Genomic DNA, 18,615 nt, shown 5'->3' on the forward strand with positions numbered 1-18,615 from the left:
CTTATTTCTTGCAGTGAGGCAACTGCCAGATGACCCTCGGAGCTGGACCTCAGTGTCCAGGCTGGATGATGGGGGAGGAGACGCTCCTTCAGGTATACTGGGCTGAGGCTGCCTAGGGCTTTAAAGGTCAGCACCAACACTTTGAATTGTGCTTGGAAACGTACTGAGGGAGCCAATGTAGGTCTTTCAGGACCAGTGTTATATGGTCTCGGCGGCCACTCACAGTCATGAATATAGGGATGCCCTAAGGAAAAGTGGGAGATTCAGAAATCAGAAGCTAGGATGGCTTCTGTAAATCTGGGACTGTCCCTGGAAAATACGCACACTTGGAGGATCTGTCCGGCTGGGAGTTAAGCAAAAAGAACCCAGAGAAAGAAATGTTGTTGCTGTGCATGAAGTGACATGTTAGGCACCTTGTGTTTTCTTCAAGAAAAAAACTATCACCACACAACAATATTCATACATTCACATAACTGTTGCGCTTCCCCACATTTTTAAAAGAGAGCGAATGATTTTTAGGGCTGCAGAATCCTCCCTCTTTTTTGAGTGTCCAAATTAATAAAAGAGGGTGTGGGGTGTTGTTGTTTAGTCGTTTAGTTGTGTCCGACTCTTTGTGACCCCATGGACCAGAGCACGCCAGGCACTCCCTCCTGTATTCCACTGCCTCCTGCAGTTTGGTCAAACTCATGCTGGTAGCTTCGAGAACACTGTCCAACCATCTCGTCCTCTGTTGTCCCCTTCTCCTTGTGCCCTCCATCTTTCCCAACATCAGGGTCTTTTCCAGGGAGTCTTCTCTTCTCCTGAGGTGGCCAAAGCATTGGAGCCTCAGCTTCACAATCTGTCCTTCCAGTGAGCGCTTACGGCTGATTTCCTTCAGAATGGATAGGTTTGATCTTCTTGCAGTCCATGGGACTCTTAAGAGTCTCCTCCAGCACCATAATTCAAAAACATCAATTCTTCGGCGATCAGCCTTCTTTATGGTCCAGCTCTCACTTCCATACATTACTACTGGGAAAACCATAGCTTTAACTATACGGACCTTCGTTGGCAAGGTGATGTCTCTGCTTTTTAAGATGCTGTCTAGGTTTGTCATTGCTTTTCTCCCAAGAAGCTGGCATGTTTTAAACGTGTGGGGTAAAGACTGCAATTCTGTGTGCGCTTGCATAGGCATAAGCCCCATTTAACACAGTGTGACTTACTTCTGCGCAAACACCCACCATGTTGCATGGCTGTTCTCTTGCTAGGAAACACTGCTCAAGTTGATGAGAACAGCGGCTTACCCGTGAGCAACGTACAGTTATTGTGCAATGAACCCACACTAGAAATGGCGACAGCAGGAATCCCTTCTGAACCAAGGTCACTGACTTGGGTGTTAAGCGGTAATAAAACTGCAAAGTGTTGATAAAGCCACTGTTTCTTTGCAGAGGAGGAGGATAAGGAGAGAATCAGAACAGGTGGAATCCACACAACGTTTCTCCCAGCAGAGAAGCAACTATGACAGCAGGGACCCCTTCTAAACCAAAGTAAGACATATTTCAGTTTAGTTGGGTCCTTCACAAGGGAAAAGGATGGAGGAAAAAAAAATCAGAACTTGGCATACCCCTGGGACCTCACTAGCCACATTCTGTGACTTCCCAGCAGCCCTGCCAGGTCCAGTGGGCACCAACCACCAGTGATTACACAACATACCAAAGCATGTCACATTTCTGCTTTCTGTAAACTGTTCACTGGCTAAAATGTGCATTATATATCCATTTTGTCTTCTGATCAGCGCTAGCAGCATTCATTCACAGGCCCAGTATACCTGAAGGAGCGTCTCCACCCCCATCGTTCTGCCCGGACGCTGAGGTCCAGCGCCGAGGGCCTTCTGGCGATTCCCTCATTGTGAGAAGCAAAGCTACAGGGAACCAGGCAGAGGGCCTTCTCGGTAGTGGCACCCACCCTGTGGAACATCCTCCCATCAGATGTCAAAGAGATAAACAACTACCTGACAAAAAATTTTTTTCAGAAGACATCTTAAGGCAGCCCTGTTCAGGGAAGTTTTTAATGTGTGACATCTTAGTGTATTTTTGGTCTTTGTGGAACCCAGCCAGATGGGCGGGGTACAAATAATAAATTATTATTATTATTATTATTACACATGCAAATAGTGAGAGATGGGCTTGGGGCCATTTCTCCTGCAATGTGTGAAAATGACCTAAAACCTGAGCTAGGCATTCTGCTCCCTGCCGCCACCGCCACCTCCTGCCACTTTTTAAAGGGCTTTAGTACAAATACCAAACAGGCCAAACCCTTCTTGCCCTACAAATCCGAAGCTTAGCAGCTCTCTCCACAGGAGCCACTGCAAGAGTTCACCTGGAAATCAACCACCAGAGGGCAGACGGCTTTAACTGCAGAGAGAAAGCCCCATGAGCTATCCCTGGATTCTTGGAAATGCTATTGCAACAGCAGCAGTAAAAAGGGATTTTTAGCGCTAGCCTGATTCAGAGCTTAATTTTAGTCTTCATGCACTCACTAGAATTCTTCAGAAGAGAGAAATAAGCTAGAGAAACCTAACCCCTCCTCTCACCCCTGCTGCCATTTACGGGCACTTCAATCGGGCAACCTTTTCCCTGTAAAAACTAAACAAAACACCAGTGTTGAGGCAATTCTGACTGACCTCTCCCTTTTCCTAGAAGACCTCCTGCATCCCATTGTTGTCACTGCTCACAGAAAGAGAAGGCAAGAAAAACTTGTGAAAGGCTCAGCAATTTTACCCAGTTTTGCACAAAAACTGTAAAGCTATTACAGGGATGTGGGCAGGAAATACTTACCAATTTTTTATTTCAGTTACATTGATGGCCTTTCTTCCCGTCAGCTCTGAAGTCCTGCTACAGTTTGAAGGCAAACTAAAGGTCAGGTGCAATGAGAAATTGCTTGTCAATTTTACTCAATTCTGATTTAATTTCTGCCTTTACGTTGCAGCAGCATAATTCTAACCAGGTCTACTCAGAAGTGTTTTGAATTAAATGAAACTTAGTCCCAGGTAACTGGGGTTAGGTTACAATTGGAGCCTTAAGAGCTCACTACCATTTCTGTGCTAAGAGCTCCATAGCAGAATGACTCCACTTTTAAAGAGCTAATGGTGAGAGTAGCAGCCAGGTAATGGAGGGAGGTGAGATTATATACCAGCCCTAAGAGCATCATAAGCTTTAATTCAAGTTGCAGATGGGCCATAACTCAGCATAAGAGCATCTGCTTTGCAAAGGTCCCAGAGTCAATCTGCAGGTAGTGTTTGGAATGTCTCCTGCCTGAAACCCTGGGAACTTGTTGCCAGCCCTTGTGGACAGTCCCAGGCTGGAAAGAACAATAGTCTGACTCAATTTGAAGCAGCTTTCCAATGAGTTCCTTTGGGATAGATGCAGTGGCGTAGCGTGGGTTGTCAGCACCCGGGGCAAGGCAAGTAATTTGCGCCCCCTAACCCGTGGATTTGCGCCCCCTAACCCGTGGATTTGCGCCCCCTAACCCTACCCCCCAGATGTTGCGCCTGGTGCGGCCGGCCCCCCCTGCACCCCTCACGCTACGCCACTGGATAGATGTGATACGGGATGCACACCCACTATACATTTAAAGAACATGACTTCTCCCTAAGCACATTGGGAACTATAGTTTGTTGAGAGTGCTAGGAATTGTGGCTCTGTGAAGAATAAACTATAATTCTCAGGATTCTTTGAGATGTGGGAAATGTACTTTAAATTAATGGCGCTGTGGTCTAAACCACTGAGCCTCTTGGGCTTGCCGATCAGAAGAACGGCAGTTCAAATCCCCATGACAGAGTGAGCTCCCGTTGCTCAGTCCCAGCTCCTGCCAACCTAGCAGTTCAAAAGCACACCCAAAAGTGCAAGTAGATAAAGAGGTACCGCTCTGGCGGGAAGGTAAACGGCGTTTCCGTGTGCTGCTCTGGTTTCGTTGTTCCATTGTGCCAGAAGCGGCTTAGTCATGCTGGCCACATGACCCAGAAAAACTGTCTGTGAACAAACAACGCCTCCCTTGGCCTGTAAAGCGAAATGAGCGCCGTAACCCCAGAGTTGTTCACGACTGGACTTAACTGTCAGGGGTCCTTTACCTTTACATTTTATACAGCCAAGCGGTTGCAGGAAAAGCAGTAACAGACTTGTGTGTTACTTTAAATGTCAGCAGATTTACTATGGCATAAGCTTCCATAAGCCCATGTCATTCACAGAGCTCTACTCCTCAAAAGATTTTCCCCAATCTGTCAATCTTTAAGATATTGTTAGGTGAGACTGTAGCGCTACGTTAGCTTGCATATGTACAATGGAAACTCTCAAGATTGCTACAAACCAGCAGGTAGAAACCTCACACAGTGAAGCCATCTGAGAAAGAACAGGACTGCTATGGTTTGGGAGAAACTTAATCTAGCTTTTTAGAAATAATTGAGTTAGCAAATAAGGACAGTACTTGACAAAAATGTACTGCGTATGGTTGAGGCACCTGCAGAATTGGCTTCGTCTTCACTGAAAGAGGATGTTGTGGGGAGGGGACAAGTGCAAGCCAGGACAAGCAGCTTTGCCAATAGTGCCACTAGATTGCAAAATGGAATAAGTTCGGTGGGGTCGATTGCACAATGAGTTAGAAAAATAAGACTGTTGCTCCCACTTAACAACCAAGAATGGTGTGGCTGCTGGTGTTTCTCATGCTTTTTACAGTGAGGAAATACCCAAGCTTCTGGAAAGTGTTGCTCTAGCATCTGGCCATGCTTAGATTTTAGCACACACTCAAAAAACATAACCCCAGCTGGAAGATCCCAGGGTAATTCCAAGTATACAAGAAACATTAACAAAGGGAGCATAGATGTCTGGAAGAACTTTTCCAGGGGAAGTTGCGAAGTAAAACAACAAAGGTGGGGAGCAGGCTAGTTTATTGCACAGACAATAGTCTCTGTACATTTTGCCACATATTTTTATTTCTGTAAATCGTAGAAACTTGGGGCTCATCCGTACTTGTTTATTGTGGGTAGTAAGTTTCCTGTTAAACCACAGAGCCTAGGACTTGCCAATCAGAAGGTCGGTGGTTCGAATCCCTGTGACGGGGTGAGCTCCCATTGCTCAGTCGCTGCTCCTGCCAACCTAGCAGTTCGAAAGCACATCAAAGTGCAAGTAAATAAATAGGTACCGCTCCGGTGGGAAGGTAAACGGTGTTTCCGTGCACTGCTCTGGTTCGCCAGAAGTGGCTTAGTCATGCTGGCCACATGACCCGGCTCCCTCGGCCAGTAAAGCGAGATGAGCGCCACAACCCCAGAGTCGGCCACGACTGGACCTAATGGTCAGGGGTCCTTTTACCTTTTAAATTTCCTGTATATTAATTCTCCATTATCCATATGGCATTCTCCTCCAAATCGCTGCCTTCCCTCACTTTCTCCACCCTCAATCCTGATTCTCTCAAACTCTCTCCTTTTCAGAGTATCTCTGGTACAAGAAAATCCAGACCGAGGAAAGGAAAAGTGAGGGAAAGCAGTGATTTGGAAGTGAACTATCATATGGTCAACTGAGAATCAATGGAGATGCAGGACTAGCTGCGTGAAACAACAATATGAACAAACCCTTATTCTTTTTTTAAAAAATCAAAGCTGGGAAGCGGGGGCATTGCAGTCTATTGTGGGGTAGCGGGAATGACTCTTCCTCCTTGAATCTCCATGAAAGGGCTGCTTCCACTCTGGTCATTTACTGTGGAATAGCTGCATTTTATTTTTTTGACTTTTTATAGGGTATCTGCATGATGAACAAAACAGCCCCTTCTCATGTTTTCCCTTTTCAGCTTCCAGCCCCTCCTCCACCCCAAAATATCAACAAATCCAACCTTTTGTTTTTAAGCTCAATAGAATAGTTGTGCATTTTTGTCAGGTTTAGAGATCATCTCTTGTTGCTATTCTCTTTTTTAAAAAAATATTTTTTATTAACTGGCCAATCACATCAAATTACCGTATTTTTTTCTATATAAGACTCACTTTTTCCCTCCTAAAAAGTAAGGGGAAATGTGTGTGCGTCTTATGGAGCGAATGCAGGCTGTGCAGCTATCCCAGAAGCCAGAACAGCAAGAGGGATTGCTGCTTTCACTGCACAGCGATCCCTCTTGCTGTTCTGGCTTCTGAGATTCAGAATATATTTTTTCTTGTTTTCCTCCTCCAAAAACTAGGTGCGTCTTGTGGTCTGGTGCGTCTTATAGAGCGAAAAATACGGGTAAATCACATCACATAAATTCTGAATTACAAAGCCAAATTTTGAATTTTGTTGGGGGGACCCATATTTCAAGATTCTCACTAATTCTGGCCTGTAGACATTCTTCTCTATGGTTCATCTCTCTTCTCTAGCAATAATTCCTAACTCTTCCCTTTCTAAATAACGTAGCCTTTATATCAGTTTCTCCCGTCCTGGTTAAATTGCAGTAGTGGGAGGAATCATGTGATGTACTTAACCCTTTCCCTACATAGTGGTCCCATTGAAAATAACTTGTCTGCATAGCTGGTACTAATGGTGAATAAATAATTATTCGTCTGTTCATTAGTCAGTTCATGTTCCCCAGTTTTATTGCTGATTTCCCTTTCTTTTCCCCCACTCAGCCATGAAGCTCACTGGATGACCTTGGACCTGTCACCATCTCTTAGCCTAACCTACCTCACAGGGCTGTTGTGAGGATGAAATGGGGAGGAGAACCATCCACTCCACCTTGGGATCATTGGAAGATAAAGGTGGTATATAAATATGAGAAATAAAATAATAATATAGCACTGTATTATACTGCCGTGTGGAACAACTCTCAAAAGGCCAGCTGATTATGGGGAATGAATCTCTTGGTGCTAAAGGGCCCCAGCATGAAATTGGGGGAATGATGATCTCATACCTGCTCCTCTGCTGTGGAGTCATTCTTCCATAGCACATGGGGGAAGTGGATGGGCTCTTGCTCCTGTGCACTTCACACACCAGGGGCGCCGACTTATAAAAAATATTGGGGGGGCGGGGGCCCATACCGACTTATAAAAAATATTGGGGGGGGCCAAGACCTCCAAACCGCTGCTGCTGGGGGAACGAAAGGGGCGAGCCCCGGGCTGCCCCGACCTTAAGTGAATCTGTGAGGGCCCGCCCTTTGCGGCAGCCGATTGGCTGCCGCCGTGGGTGGTGAATATTAATGAGCTAGGGGGAATCCCCGCTTCTCGCGGGGCTGACGCCAGCCCCGCGAGATTGTTGATGGGGTATTTTAAAAGGTAACTATCGTCAAACAAGGAAAATAAAAAATACCAACATAATTTTGTGATTTTACAAAGCATAATATAACTAATAATTTTCTTAAATTATTGGGGGGCAGAGCCCCCCCCAAATGAATTTTTGAGGGGGCTCGGGCCCCCTCAGGCCCCATGGAGTCAGCGCCTATCTCTCTCTCTCTCTCACACACACAGAGAGAGAGAGAGAGAGAGAGAGAGCTAGCTCATTGAGGACTGAAGATGCTCAGTCAACACATTAACGTATTGGAAAACACCAAAAACTTTATACATCAAATATGTACAGTGGTACCTCGGGTTACATACACTTCAGGTTACCTACGCTTCAGGTTACAGACTCCGCTAACCCAGAAATAGTACCTCGGGTTAAGAACTTTGCTTCAGGATGAGAACAGAAATCACGCTCCGGTGGCACAGCAGCAGCAGCAGCAGGAGGCCCCATTAGCTAAAGTGGTGCCTCAGATTAAGAACAGTTTCAGGTTAAGAATGGACCTCCAGAACAAATTAAGTACTTAACCTGAGGTACCACTGTACTGAGAATTTACAATTGCTTTCATTCCCCCCGCCCAACATGCTACTCAGGAGCTTAGCCTTTTATAAAATATTTTCTTTTGATCCCTCTGGTTTGCACTCACCCCAAAAAACATCCAGTCATACGTTGAATACCGAACGCCCTGGTACTCGGATGTTTTGGCTTCCGAATGCTGCAAACCTAGAAGTGAGTGCTCTGGATTGCGAACATTCTTTGGAACCCGAACGTCTGATAAGGCTTCTGCGGCTTCCGGTTGGCTGCAGGAGCTTCCTGCAGCCAATCAGAAGCCGTGGTTTGGTTTCCAAATGCTTTGGAAGTCGAAACGGGCTTCTGGAACGGATTCCATTCGACCTCCAAGGTATGACTTGTTACAGGGGGAAAATCTAGGTGTGAGGCTGCTCAGTCACCCAGCTCGTTGGTCAGAGCCCGCGGGTCCCTGCAGAATAAAGGAAGGAGTCCAGCCAACTGGAGCAAATAGCTGTAGACCAAAGTTTATTGCGCAATAGGTTCGAAGAGCAAATTTTGAACCCCGAGGATGGGGTGACAAAGACTTTTAAAACTTTCCCACCACATCCCAGAATACAGTTCGAAGGGGAGGGGTTAACCTTGGCAAACATGTCCAGACAAGTCCTTGGTAAAAGATTAGCATAAGCAGACATGGCTGGGCAAGACTCAGGTATAAGATTAGCATAGACAAATATGTCTTAAGTACCCACCACCCAAAAGTACAATAGAAGTTCCTTTGCATGTCTGGAGCCTGAGGCGAGTCAGGTGATGAGATTTGGCTTCCTTTGGCTAACAATGAGCCCAGCAATTGTCACCTCTGAGAACTTCCTGGAGTCCTTTTGCAAGGGGAAAATAGCTTTCTTATTTTTAAAGCTAGATGACTTCCCTGAGCTGTCAAGTTGGAAGGATATATTCAGGCATAATATTTGTAATATTTAACTTTAAAGATGTGTCCCTCCCCCCCCCCCCCCCGTAATTTCCGTAACAGACTGTACAAGCATATTTACAATTGCCTGACTGTGTGCTTTGGCACATTTCTTGGGCAGGGGAAAAAATACCAACATACCCGCACAGCTATCTGCATACAGGACTTTATTGATATAATAAAATGAACAAATGAGGAGGCAGGGACAAAAAAAAAGTGGAGCCACCTACTGATAGGAACAGGAAAGACCTGGCTTGCTTCTCATATCCAAATTCAAATATGTGTCAGAGTGGATTACTCTGGTCTAATTTGAATATGGGGTTGGGGAGTGGATTAAAAGGTAAATAATGCTCAAATATGGACAAGCCCATAAAATCTGAATCCTACATTGGATTCCCACCCCATACAATTTGCAGTGACATGAAGAAGAAGAAGAGTTTGGATTTGATATCCCGCTTTATCACTACCCGAAGAAGTCTCAAAGCGGCTAACATTTTCCTTTCCCTTCCTCCCCCCACAACCAACACTCTGTGAGGTGAGTGGGGCTGAGCATGAATGAGGGAACTGATGATAATGGTGATTATATTATTATTATCACCTCTCTCTATTTTTAAGCCTCACCTGCTACGTTTCTGTGTGCCATGCACAGAAACAGCAGAGAGAGCAAACCAGTAGCCTCTCTAAGCACCTCGCTTGGAAAGATACAAGCTGCTCTCAAGCAACTGAATGAGAAAGTGAAAGTAAAACTTACTTCCAGAGTGGAGGCATGTTTCGTTAAGTCACTGGATCTGCCTGGTATTAAAAAACGGGATTGGTACGTACAATGAGCGGCGGCGAGATATTTTATCTTTTATGTTAGAGATAAAAGCAAGAACCTTCTCCCAGGGGGCCTGGCTGGTGTTAGCCTGTGTGCACTTTGGATCCTGCAGTTCAATTGAACCCAGATGGCAGAAAGTGCAGAGTCCTCTGTGTCTGAGCGGGGCCTCACCTTCTTGAAGGATGAGTTGCTGGACATTACAATCCTGAAGCTATCTGGCGCAGACGAAGCCCCGCTATATCACGTCCATCAGAAGAACGGCGTGCCGATCTGCGACAACTTTCTGCTAGGCTGCTGCTACTTGCAGGAGAAGTGCCCTTGCCATCACACCCCGTTCCCCTACCACTGGCAGTGGCGCCGCCAGAAAGACAAAGTGTGGCTTAGTTTCAGTTTCTCAGCTCAGCATCATCTGGAGAAGCTCTACTGTAATCAGGAATTCCCCACGGCGCAACTGAGGGACAGGTAAGGACCATAACATCTTTCTCCTTTCAGCTTTCGGTCGGAAAGATCCCCAGAGCCAGGTTCAACTCCGGAACGTACTTGCGATCCCTGGGTTCTGCCCCAGAACTTGTGAAGCAATTGATAAAAGGGAATGCCTGTCCTTCAGTGCTCACTAAGAAATCAGCCTTGCTTCCTTCACATCCGTCATTATGGGGCAGGGATTATGGTAAGGGCAGGTTGAAATCCTGGCATCCATACAGTGGTACTTAATTCGTTCTGGAGGTCTGTTCTTAACCTGAAGCACCACTTTAGCTAATGGGGCCTCCCGCTACCGCCGGAACACAATTTCTGTTCTCATCCTGAAGCAAAGTTCTTAACCTGAAGCACTATTTCTGGGTTAGCGGAGCGTATGTAACCTGAAGCGTATGTAACCTGAGGTACCACTGTACTTGTAAAATTTAGGTGTCTCGGGTTTTCAAAGTGTGTTCCAGGGAAACAGCACTTCAAACACTTTTCAGTGGTTTCTTGAAAAAGGAAAGTTGCCTATCACTACCATTTGTGTGCCTTCTGGACATAATTTAGACTTGTATGGATGTTTAGCTGGATGTTTAGCTGGACACAATTTAGATTGTATGGATGTTTAGCCGCCCAGAATCCCTGAAGGATCGCTTACCTCCATATCCGCCTGCCATTACATTAGAGTCTGTTCTTCGGGTGCACCTAGATATGGTAGGGAGCCACTACACTTTTGAAACACATCTCCCCTCTCAAAGAACTCTGGGTGCTGTAGTTTTTTAAAGGCTGTTGGGAATTGTAACTCTCTGACTGGTAAACTACAGTGCCCAGAATTCTTTGCAGAAAAGACTGAGCTTTGAATGTGCTTCAGAGATATAATGTGTACACTTCCCTAGTGGCACTAATAGTGACATCCTGTCTCTAGGGAGGTTCACCTGATGCGGAATTTCTAGATTTTTTTCTGTAAGCCAAAGACCGTTTACAGTATTTCTCCAGGCCCTTTACAGAACATTTAGCTCTCAATTGTGTGTTTTGATTCTGCCTTTAACTGTCGTTTTTTATTTGTATTTTGTTGTAATAACCTTGTTTAATCTCGTCTGGCGTGTTAGTCGTGCCAGTGTGAATCAGTCATAAAGGTTCAAGAGGCAGCACATGGCATTAAGTGTGGGACAGCTTCCAAAAAGACTAGCATGAGAAATGCATCTCCCATGGAAATATAGACAACTGGACCAAATAGGAGGAACTTTTTTCTTTTTGTTTTTGGTAGGGCCAAATAACTATTTATAGCCCGCAAAGCCGATGACTTTATAATATGCATCGAAAAGGTAGGGACATCTGCAGTGTATGGGTCTTTTAATGGACGGATCCCAGAAGAAATAGGAAAGATCCCAATAGACAACTTTGCTCTCATTGAGTGTGTGGTACAGAATAGCTTTCAGCAAGGAGGTGAAGCTACACCAAGGCAAGGTACATGTTGCACATGTACTATAGCGAAGACTTGTTGGCACCCGTCAGCGCGACTGAAGACAGTGCGTAGGGCACAGTACCGTGGCATTATCTCACACCACAGAATTCACTCTTGCTAAGAATCACCAACGGGAATGTATATTTAGGTGAGTATTTTCTAAGTTAGAAGTGGAGCTCTGAGTGAGCTTGTGAATAAGGGTTAATAACTTTTTAGCAACTCTTCTACTAGTTTTTACAGCAGTTTGATATGAAGGTGTTGTTTTTTTAAACTTGATGAAGATACTTATATAAAAAAATACCATTACCCATGCGGTGAAATGCTTCACCAGCTGTTTTCAGTAAATCAAGTTAAAGGCGAAAGAGCAAAGCCAGGCATTCCCCTCCTGTCAGTTGGCAACCGTAGATCCTCGCCCTCTGGTGATGGTTACCTTCATTCCCTTGCAGGAGAGGCAACGCGTATTTCTTAAACTTTAACACCATGACTCTCTCACCGATACTGCTGTATGACCAAGTAAGGCGACTGTCCAACAGCAGCCGCCCTGATTGCAGTCCCTACCTCTTTACAGAGTGGAAGGTTTACTACAATGAAAGTTGCCATTGGCTGGAATACGATGAGGTAAGAGGATCCAGAGATACCAAAAAAATTGATTATGGTGCCATCTCATTGTTTGGTTTCCTTTTATCACCCTCTAAAATTAACTGGGAGGGTAACGGGCACACTTAAGTCCTGTTGAAATCAGCCAGATTTGGGGTACTTCAATTACTGTGCAATTTCATGACAAACCTAGAAAAATTGTTTTCAAAACGATGGCTTCAAATGGGGCTATGCAAGCTCCACTGTATTGTGCCTAGCTGGGAGGATAGTCAACAAGTTGGGCAGGTGTGTTTTATAACGGGCTTTCCTAAGATTTTCCTTATACATTGTGTACATTACATTAATGTGATGTGAGGAAAACCCCAAGAATTGACCTCAGGGTCTAGCATAGTCATGCTAATAAGAACCTTTGAATGTGGTCTGGTGTGCCTGGATAGTGTTTCTCAAATGGTGGGTCAGGGCAGGAGGACCTCGGACCGCTTTCAGGTGGGCCTCAGCGCCACAACCCACCTTGCCCCCTAGCTGTGTCATAACATTTTGGTTGCGCCAACGTCAGCACCGGCAACTGAGTAAAAGTGGCCCGGAGACAGAGCAGTTCTGGAGAGTTCCCTCACCTGAGGGGAAAAGAGCCAGAGGAAGTATCAAAAGAAATTGCAAAGTGAGATAAAAGGTTAATATTTATTATTATTACATTAATTGGAAAGAGAAAGGAATAAGAGAGGAAAGCTGTCTAGGAGGAAGAAGTGACTGAAAGGAGCAGGAAGGAGGGATGAAAGAAACCTTATCTGTGGATAAGGTACAAGTTGTTTGTGAGAGGAGAATGGGAGAGTACATTACAGGAGATGGGTGAAAATACATTGAGAGGCATGTAGGGATGAGAAGGGGGGGAAATATAAAAGAAAAAAAGTATTCAATTAGAGCTTCTCTGGATCACCAAATTCCACCTGTAAAAGGGAGGTTGATTCACATTTGCCTCCAGAGCAAATGTCTGAATTTGGCTTGAGGAAAGCCAAGTGAGGGAACTCCTTGCTGCAAGGAAAATGCTGTGGCAAAAGAACTTAGCAATATCCAAAAAGATTGTTGTTGTTCTCATCCATCTGTCTCAAGAGACAATGGAGGGTGAAGTCAAACCGCTAGGTTAGCAACACAGAAGAGACATCCTCAAGGCTCAAGACTGGCTAGTGTGTGTGGAGGTCCTGGGCTGCCCTGAAGACAAGCCCCTTCTCTCTTGGCCTCGCTGATACTGTGAAAGCAGAACAAGACGTTTGGCACCAGCTTGACTGCGGGAGTTGCCAGAAAGAAGGTCTTAGGAACTGCGCTCTGGATTTGTGTAGGGCTTCCGTAGAAAGTGAAGTTAGTAATTGGCAGCTGATTATTCAAAACTCTGCATCTACCTGTCACCATTCTGTGACGGGCTTTTTTCCTCTGTGCCACGATTTTGTATCTGGTGGGCCTCGGTTATTTTCATCCACCTCAGGTGGGCCCCGAGCGTAGAAAGTTTGAAAAAACACCTGTTCTGGAGGATGGGAGGAATTCTGGTGTTTTCTCTCCATAGCCTATCGCACAGGAACTCATCGCTGCTTTCGAGCGGGGCATGTGGAACCATGCCTTCCGTGTGCAAGATCAAATCTACAATGTAGACCTCAAACAGTTTGTCCAGCGCAACGTAAAGATGGGCTTCACCCGTGACATCACGTTCCGACCCGTCTGGCGCTCAGCTGACGTTACCGTGCGCCTCTTGCGGTGAGTTTGGACCCAGATCTTCCTCTTCAGAGTTTCTGGACCGAAGAGCACATGTCTAATCCTTCTGCAGAACACTGTATATTTTTGTGTAAGGATGTTGCTGATGTGCAAGTTAACTAGTGAAGAACTTAGAGTTCTGATTGTAACTTTAAAAAAAAAACTTAACCCCTGAAGAAATTTAAGAAAATGGTATAGTATTAGGAACTTAGTACAGGCAGGGCATTTTTTTCAGCCCAAACTCACCAGAACTCAGTTCCATTACCTCTCAGGTGGGCACCATTGCCATTATAAGAGAACAAGGGAGGCAGTTATGGTGAGTTCTGACACTGAGTTACATGTACTGAGTTACAGGTACCTTTTTAAAGGGTACGCGGGTGGCGCTGTGGTCTAAACCACTGAGCCTCTTGGGCTTGCCAATCAGAAGGTCGGCGGCTCGAATCCCTGCGACAGGTTGAGCTCCCGTTGCTCGGTCCCAGATCCTGCCAACCTAGCAGTTCGAAAGCATGCCAGTGCAAGTAGATAAATAGGTACCACTGCGGCAGAAAGTGTTTCCATGGTGTTTCCATGCTCTCTGGCTTCCGTCGCAATGTTTCGTTGTGCCAGAAGAGGTTTAATCATCCTGACCCCATGACCTGGAAAGGTGTCTGTTGACAAACACCGGTTCCCTCGAGATGAGCACTGCAACCCCATAGTTGCCTTTGACCAAGGGTCCTTTACTTTTTACCTTTTATCTTTTTAAAACAGGAGTGAGGAACCTTGGGCCCAGGAGCTGGATGCAGCCTTCTAAGCTTCTCTGACTAGGCTTTGAAACTCTTCCTAAGCTGTGCTCCTCAGCAGCCCTGCTCTGTGTTTTGCTTGGCTGGAATGTGTCCTTGAAGTGTGATCATGCTTTTTGCTTGCTTGGCTGGAGAGGGGTATCTGTGTTTGTGTGTGTAAACCTGACTTCTGCATAGCTAGAATGTAGCTCCCACTACAAAAGTAAGAGCCACAACTGTTGCTCTGCTCAATTTTGGCTCTGACCCCGTCCACCACTGTGCGGCCCCCAGAGGGTCTTTTAAGAGGGAATATGGCCCTTCGGCTTGAAAAAGGTCCCCCACCTTTTTTAAAGTATGTATTGTGGGGAGCAAGGTTGTTTTGATTTCCATGTGTGTTTGGACTGCACAGTCCCACTGGTATGTAAGACCCACACTCATGAATTGCCATGGTCTGGGCAAACGGAAGATTGGTGTGGGATGCATGTCTAGATTTTGGAGTGCAGCCATGCATTGGATAAGCCACACAACATTAAAAGTAGATAATACATACATCTGACCTGTAATATGCTAAGGAGCTTTGTGATGCTGGTGAAGCCACCATCAGTGATTGGTTGAGTGGCCCTAATGTTGCAGGAGCAGTGGGGCAGCCAGAGGTTAGGGAGGGGCTGAGGGAGATAGAAGGCTTGGTGGAGCTAGATAAGTGTTTGGAAGGGGGCGTTGGTGTAGGAAAACACTAAGCGAGTGGCAAACTGGGAGAGAGAATGGGCAGAGGTGAGAGAGATGCACTCGGCCAAGATTTCTTGACCCCTGAGGAAGTTCCCCAGTTCATTGCTTCAAAACCAATCAAATGTTTGGGGTGACTTAATCAGTGCAGAGGTTCCCAGTTAGCTAAATACTATGGACCCCGTTGTTTTTCAAAAACCAAGCCATGGACTCCCTCCTTATGAAAATTCTGGTATCTCTATGGTAGTTTTTGTTATGTGAATGCTGCCACAGGCAGGTCACAAGGACCATTGGGAACCACTGAGTTAGTGCAATTCGTGACGTTGAATGAGAAAGTGTTTGTGTGAGTGAGATCAGCTGGTCAATAATAAGTTTGCACAGTCGCCTCTCTCTCCCCCTCTCCCTCGCCCTCTCTCTCCCACCCCTCTATTAAAATATAGGGGTCTGCCTGCAAACAGGGCAGAACCAGAGGCAGTTGATCCTGTTCCTTTGTCCTTTTCCCCTTCCAGGTCGCTTGCTCCACCCCTGACCACTTTGGCTCTCGCAGGAGAAGATCCTCTGGATTTGTTCTGTGGGCCTTATCCTGCGGCCTGCGTCCCGCCGCCTCAAGGGGGCTCTTCTTTCACAATGGCAGAAGTGACTCTGTCAGAAGTAGCCCATCAGATGGTGAGGAAGCTGTTCCATGCCAAGTTGCCCGAGGATCAGGCGTTGGTGCTGGCTATCTACCGCATACGCAATGACCAACTCTGGGATATGTATATGAGGTGAGGAGCCTAGTATACACACCACATACAGTAATGCTTTCCTAGTGCAGGCCAGCGAGTTTGGTTTGCCTCATATAGCAGGAGTTGCTAATATGGTACAATGGTCCCCTTGAAGTCTTCCCTTGGAACCCACAAAGCCTCTGAGCCCCCTCCCTCAGGGGACTGACTTGTAAATCTGGGGAATGTCCCCAGGAAACAGGGAATCTGGTAACCTTACTTTTTTTTAATACCGTATTTTTCGCACCATAGGACGCACTTTTTCCCCTTCAGAAATGAAGGGGGAATGTGTGCGCGTCCTATGGAGCGAAGACAGCATAGCCCCGTGACCCTCTGCTGGCTGGAGAGGTGACGCGCGGCTATGGCAGGAGCCTCTATAGCCGCGCGCCACCTCTCCAGCTGGGAGAGCGTGCTTGGGGCTAAAGAAGCCCCGCTTACCCTCTCCCAGCTGGAGAGGTGACACGCAGCCATTGCAGAAGCCTCTTTAGCCGCGCACCATTTCTCCAGCCGGGAGAGTGCGCGTGGGGCTCCCCCCGCGACCCTCTCCCGGCTGGAGAGGTGACATGTGGCTATGGCAGGAGCTTCTATAGCCGCGCGCCATCTCTCCAGCCGGGAGAGCGCGCGCAGGGCTAAAGAAGCCCCACTTACCCTCTCCCAGCCGGAGAGGTGACACGCAGATATGGCAGGAGCCTCTATAGCTGCGCGCCACCTCTCCAGCTGGGAGAGCGCGCACAGGGCTAAAGAAGCCCGCCCCCCCCACGACCCTTTCCTGGCTGGAGAGGTGACATGCGGCTATGGCAGGAGCCTCTATAGCCGCGCGCCTTTCCGCTGCTCCCCGACCTGCTCTTTGGGGCTGGTGGTGGGCTTCCCCCCGCCAGCCCCAAAGAGCAGGTCGAAAGGAACCTGAAGCCTGGAGAGTGAGAGGGGTCAGTGTGCACCAACCCCTCTCGCTCTCCAGGCTTCCAAGGTAGCTGCCTGAAGGCGTCTGAACGCACCTTAAACGGCACCTTGTTTTAGAGGGGGAAAAGAAGAGGGGGGAAATTCTCCCCCTCTCTGTGCAGCGCCTCCTGCCGCTTTGCTGAAGGGGCGCTGGGCAGAGAGGGAGAGGTTTTTTTTTCTTGTTCTCCCCCCTCTAAAACAAGGTGCGTCCTATTGTCCGGTGCGTCCTATGGTGCGAAAAATACGGTAATTTGCCCTGCATAGTTCAATAATTTATTTTGCCAATCTTCTTCTTTATCTTCTTTGGCCGAGGCTTCTTCCTTCCATGGGGACTGGCTGGTCTTGGCCTGGCATCCATTGCACTGTGATATATTTTTATGACACCGCTGTGTATAGACCGTTTTTATTAATAAATAATTAAAACGAAATAAAATGATCCACTTTTCTTTTTCTCTCTCTTTCAAATCAGGCAGAAGAGGCTCATGTTCCAGGTACGCTCAGAAAAGGAGCATCCCTCAGTGGAGAGACATCTCTTTCACGGCACAGCTGCATCTCGGATCAAGTCTATTTGCATAAGCAACTTTAACCCCGACCTGGCAGGATCAGTCCATGGCGCAGTTTTTGGCCGGGGTGTTTACTTTGCTAGGGATGCCTCCTACTCAAACACCTACGCCTTAGCAGCCAATAACAATGTGCGTCACATGTTCCTGGCCAAAGTGCTGACTGGTCGCTGGTGGAGAGGCCACCCATGTTTAAAGCAAACTCCCCCCCATTTTGACTCCTGCACAGATTGTGTCCGTGACCCACACATTTTTGTCATCTTCAGAAGCTGCCAGTGCTACCCCTACTTCCTGATTCGCTACAAGGAAGTGAAGACACCTGTAGCTGTGGATATGTGAGAAGAGCCTCTCCTCCTCTACATCTCTTCTGCTGCGACGGTCTGTACTTTGGGTCAGAAGTACATGACTCAGTAAGGCTAGTTTTTCCTTTACAGTGGTAAGGTAAAGGTAAAGGGACCCCTGACCATTAGGTCCAGTTGTGGCCAACTCTGGGGTTGCAGCGCTCATCTTGCTTTATTGGCCGAGGGAGCCGGCGTACAGCTTCTGGGTCATGTGGCCAGCATGACTAAGCCGCTTCTGGCGAACCAGAGCAGCGCACGGAAACAACGTTTGCCTTCCCGCCGGAGCGGTACCTATTTATCTACTTGCACTTTGACGTGCTTTCGAACTGCTAGGTTGGCAGGAATTTACAGTGGTACCTCGGGTTAAGTACTTAATTCGTTCCGGAGGTCCATTCTTAACCTGAAACTGTTCTTAACCTGAAGCACCACTTTAGCTAATGGGGCCTCCTGCTGCTGCCACGCCACCGGAGCATGATTTCTGTTCTCATCCTGAAGCAAAGTTAACCTGAACTTAACAAACTTAACCTGAAGGAAACTTAACCTGAAACACTATTTCTGGGTTAGCAGAGTCTGAAACCGGAAGTGTATGTAACCTGAAGCGTATGTAACCCAAGGTACCACTGTACTGTATTTACAACGTGCAGTTGAAGCCCTCGTTGGGTGGGTGAGGGAGTATTTTAAACCCTTGACCTCTGGTGTATCTTTAATCAAACATGCCTCCC

At 46.8% G+C, this 18,615-nt stretch overlaps 1 protein-coding gene across 2 annotated transcripts in view; it reads left to right on the forward strand.

The window, feature by feature from the left end:
- LOC309362849 (protein mono-ADP-ribosyltransferase TIPARP-like) overlaps positions 1-17,981 on the forward strand; it is a 197,996-nt gene extending 180,015 nt beyond the window's left edge. The window contains exons 2-9 of one of the 2 annotated variants that reach the window (XM_081898780.1): positions 1,245-2,894; positions 4,707-4,886; positions 6,617-6,745; positions 9,352-10,015; positions 11,921-12,092; positions 13,627-13,814; positions 15,802-16,056; positions 17,462-17,981. In XM_081898780.1, coding sequence (XP_081754906.1) covers positions 9,681-10,015; positions 11,921-12,092; positions 13,627-13,814; positions 15,802-16,056; positions 17,462-17,891 — 1,380 coding nt within the window. In that variant the 5' untranslated portion in view covers positions 1,245-2,894; positions 4,707-4,886; positions 6,617-6,745; positions 9,352-9,680 and the 3' untranslated portion in view covers positions 17,892-17,981. Of the gene's footprint in view, positions 1-1,244; positions 2,895-3,575; positions 4,887-6,616; positions 6,746-9,351; positions 10,016-11,920; positions 12,093-13,626; positions 13,815-15,801; positions 16,057-17,461 lie in introns of both variants that reach the window. The other variant, XM_081898781.1, reaches the window with a different exon arrangement.
- The last annotated feature ends 634 nt before the right edge of the window (positions 17,982-18,615 follow it).

The sequence above is a fragment of the Podarcis melisellensis genome, assembly GCF_964234715.1.
Source record: "Podarcis melisellensis genome assembly, chromosome: 2".
Classification (NCBI taxonomy): Eukaryota; Metazoa; Chordata; class Lepidosauria; order Squamata; family Lacertidae; genus Podarcis; species Podarcis melisellensis.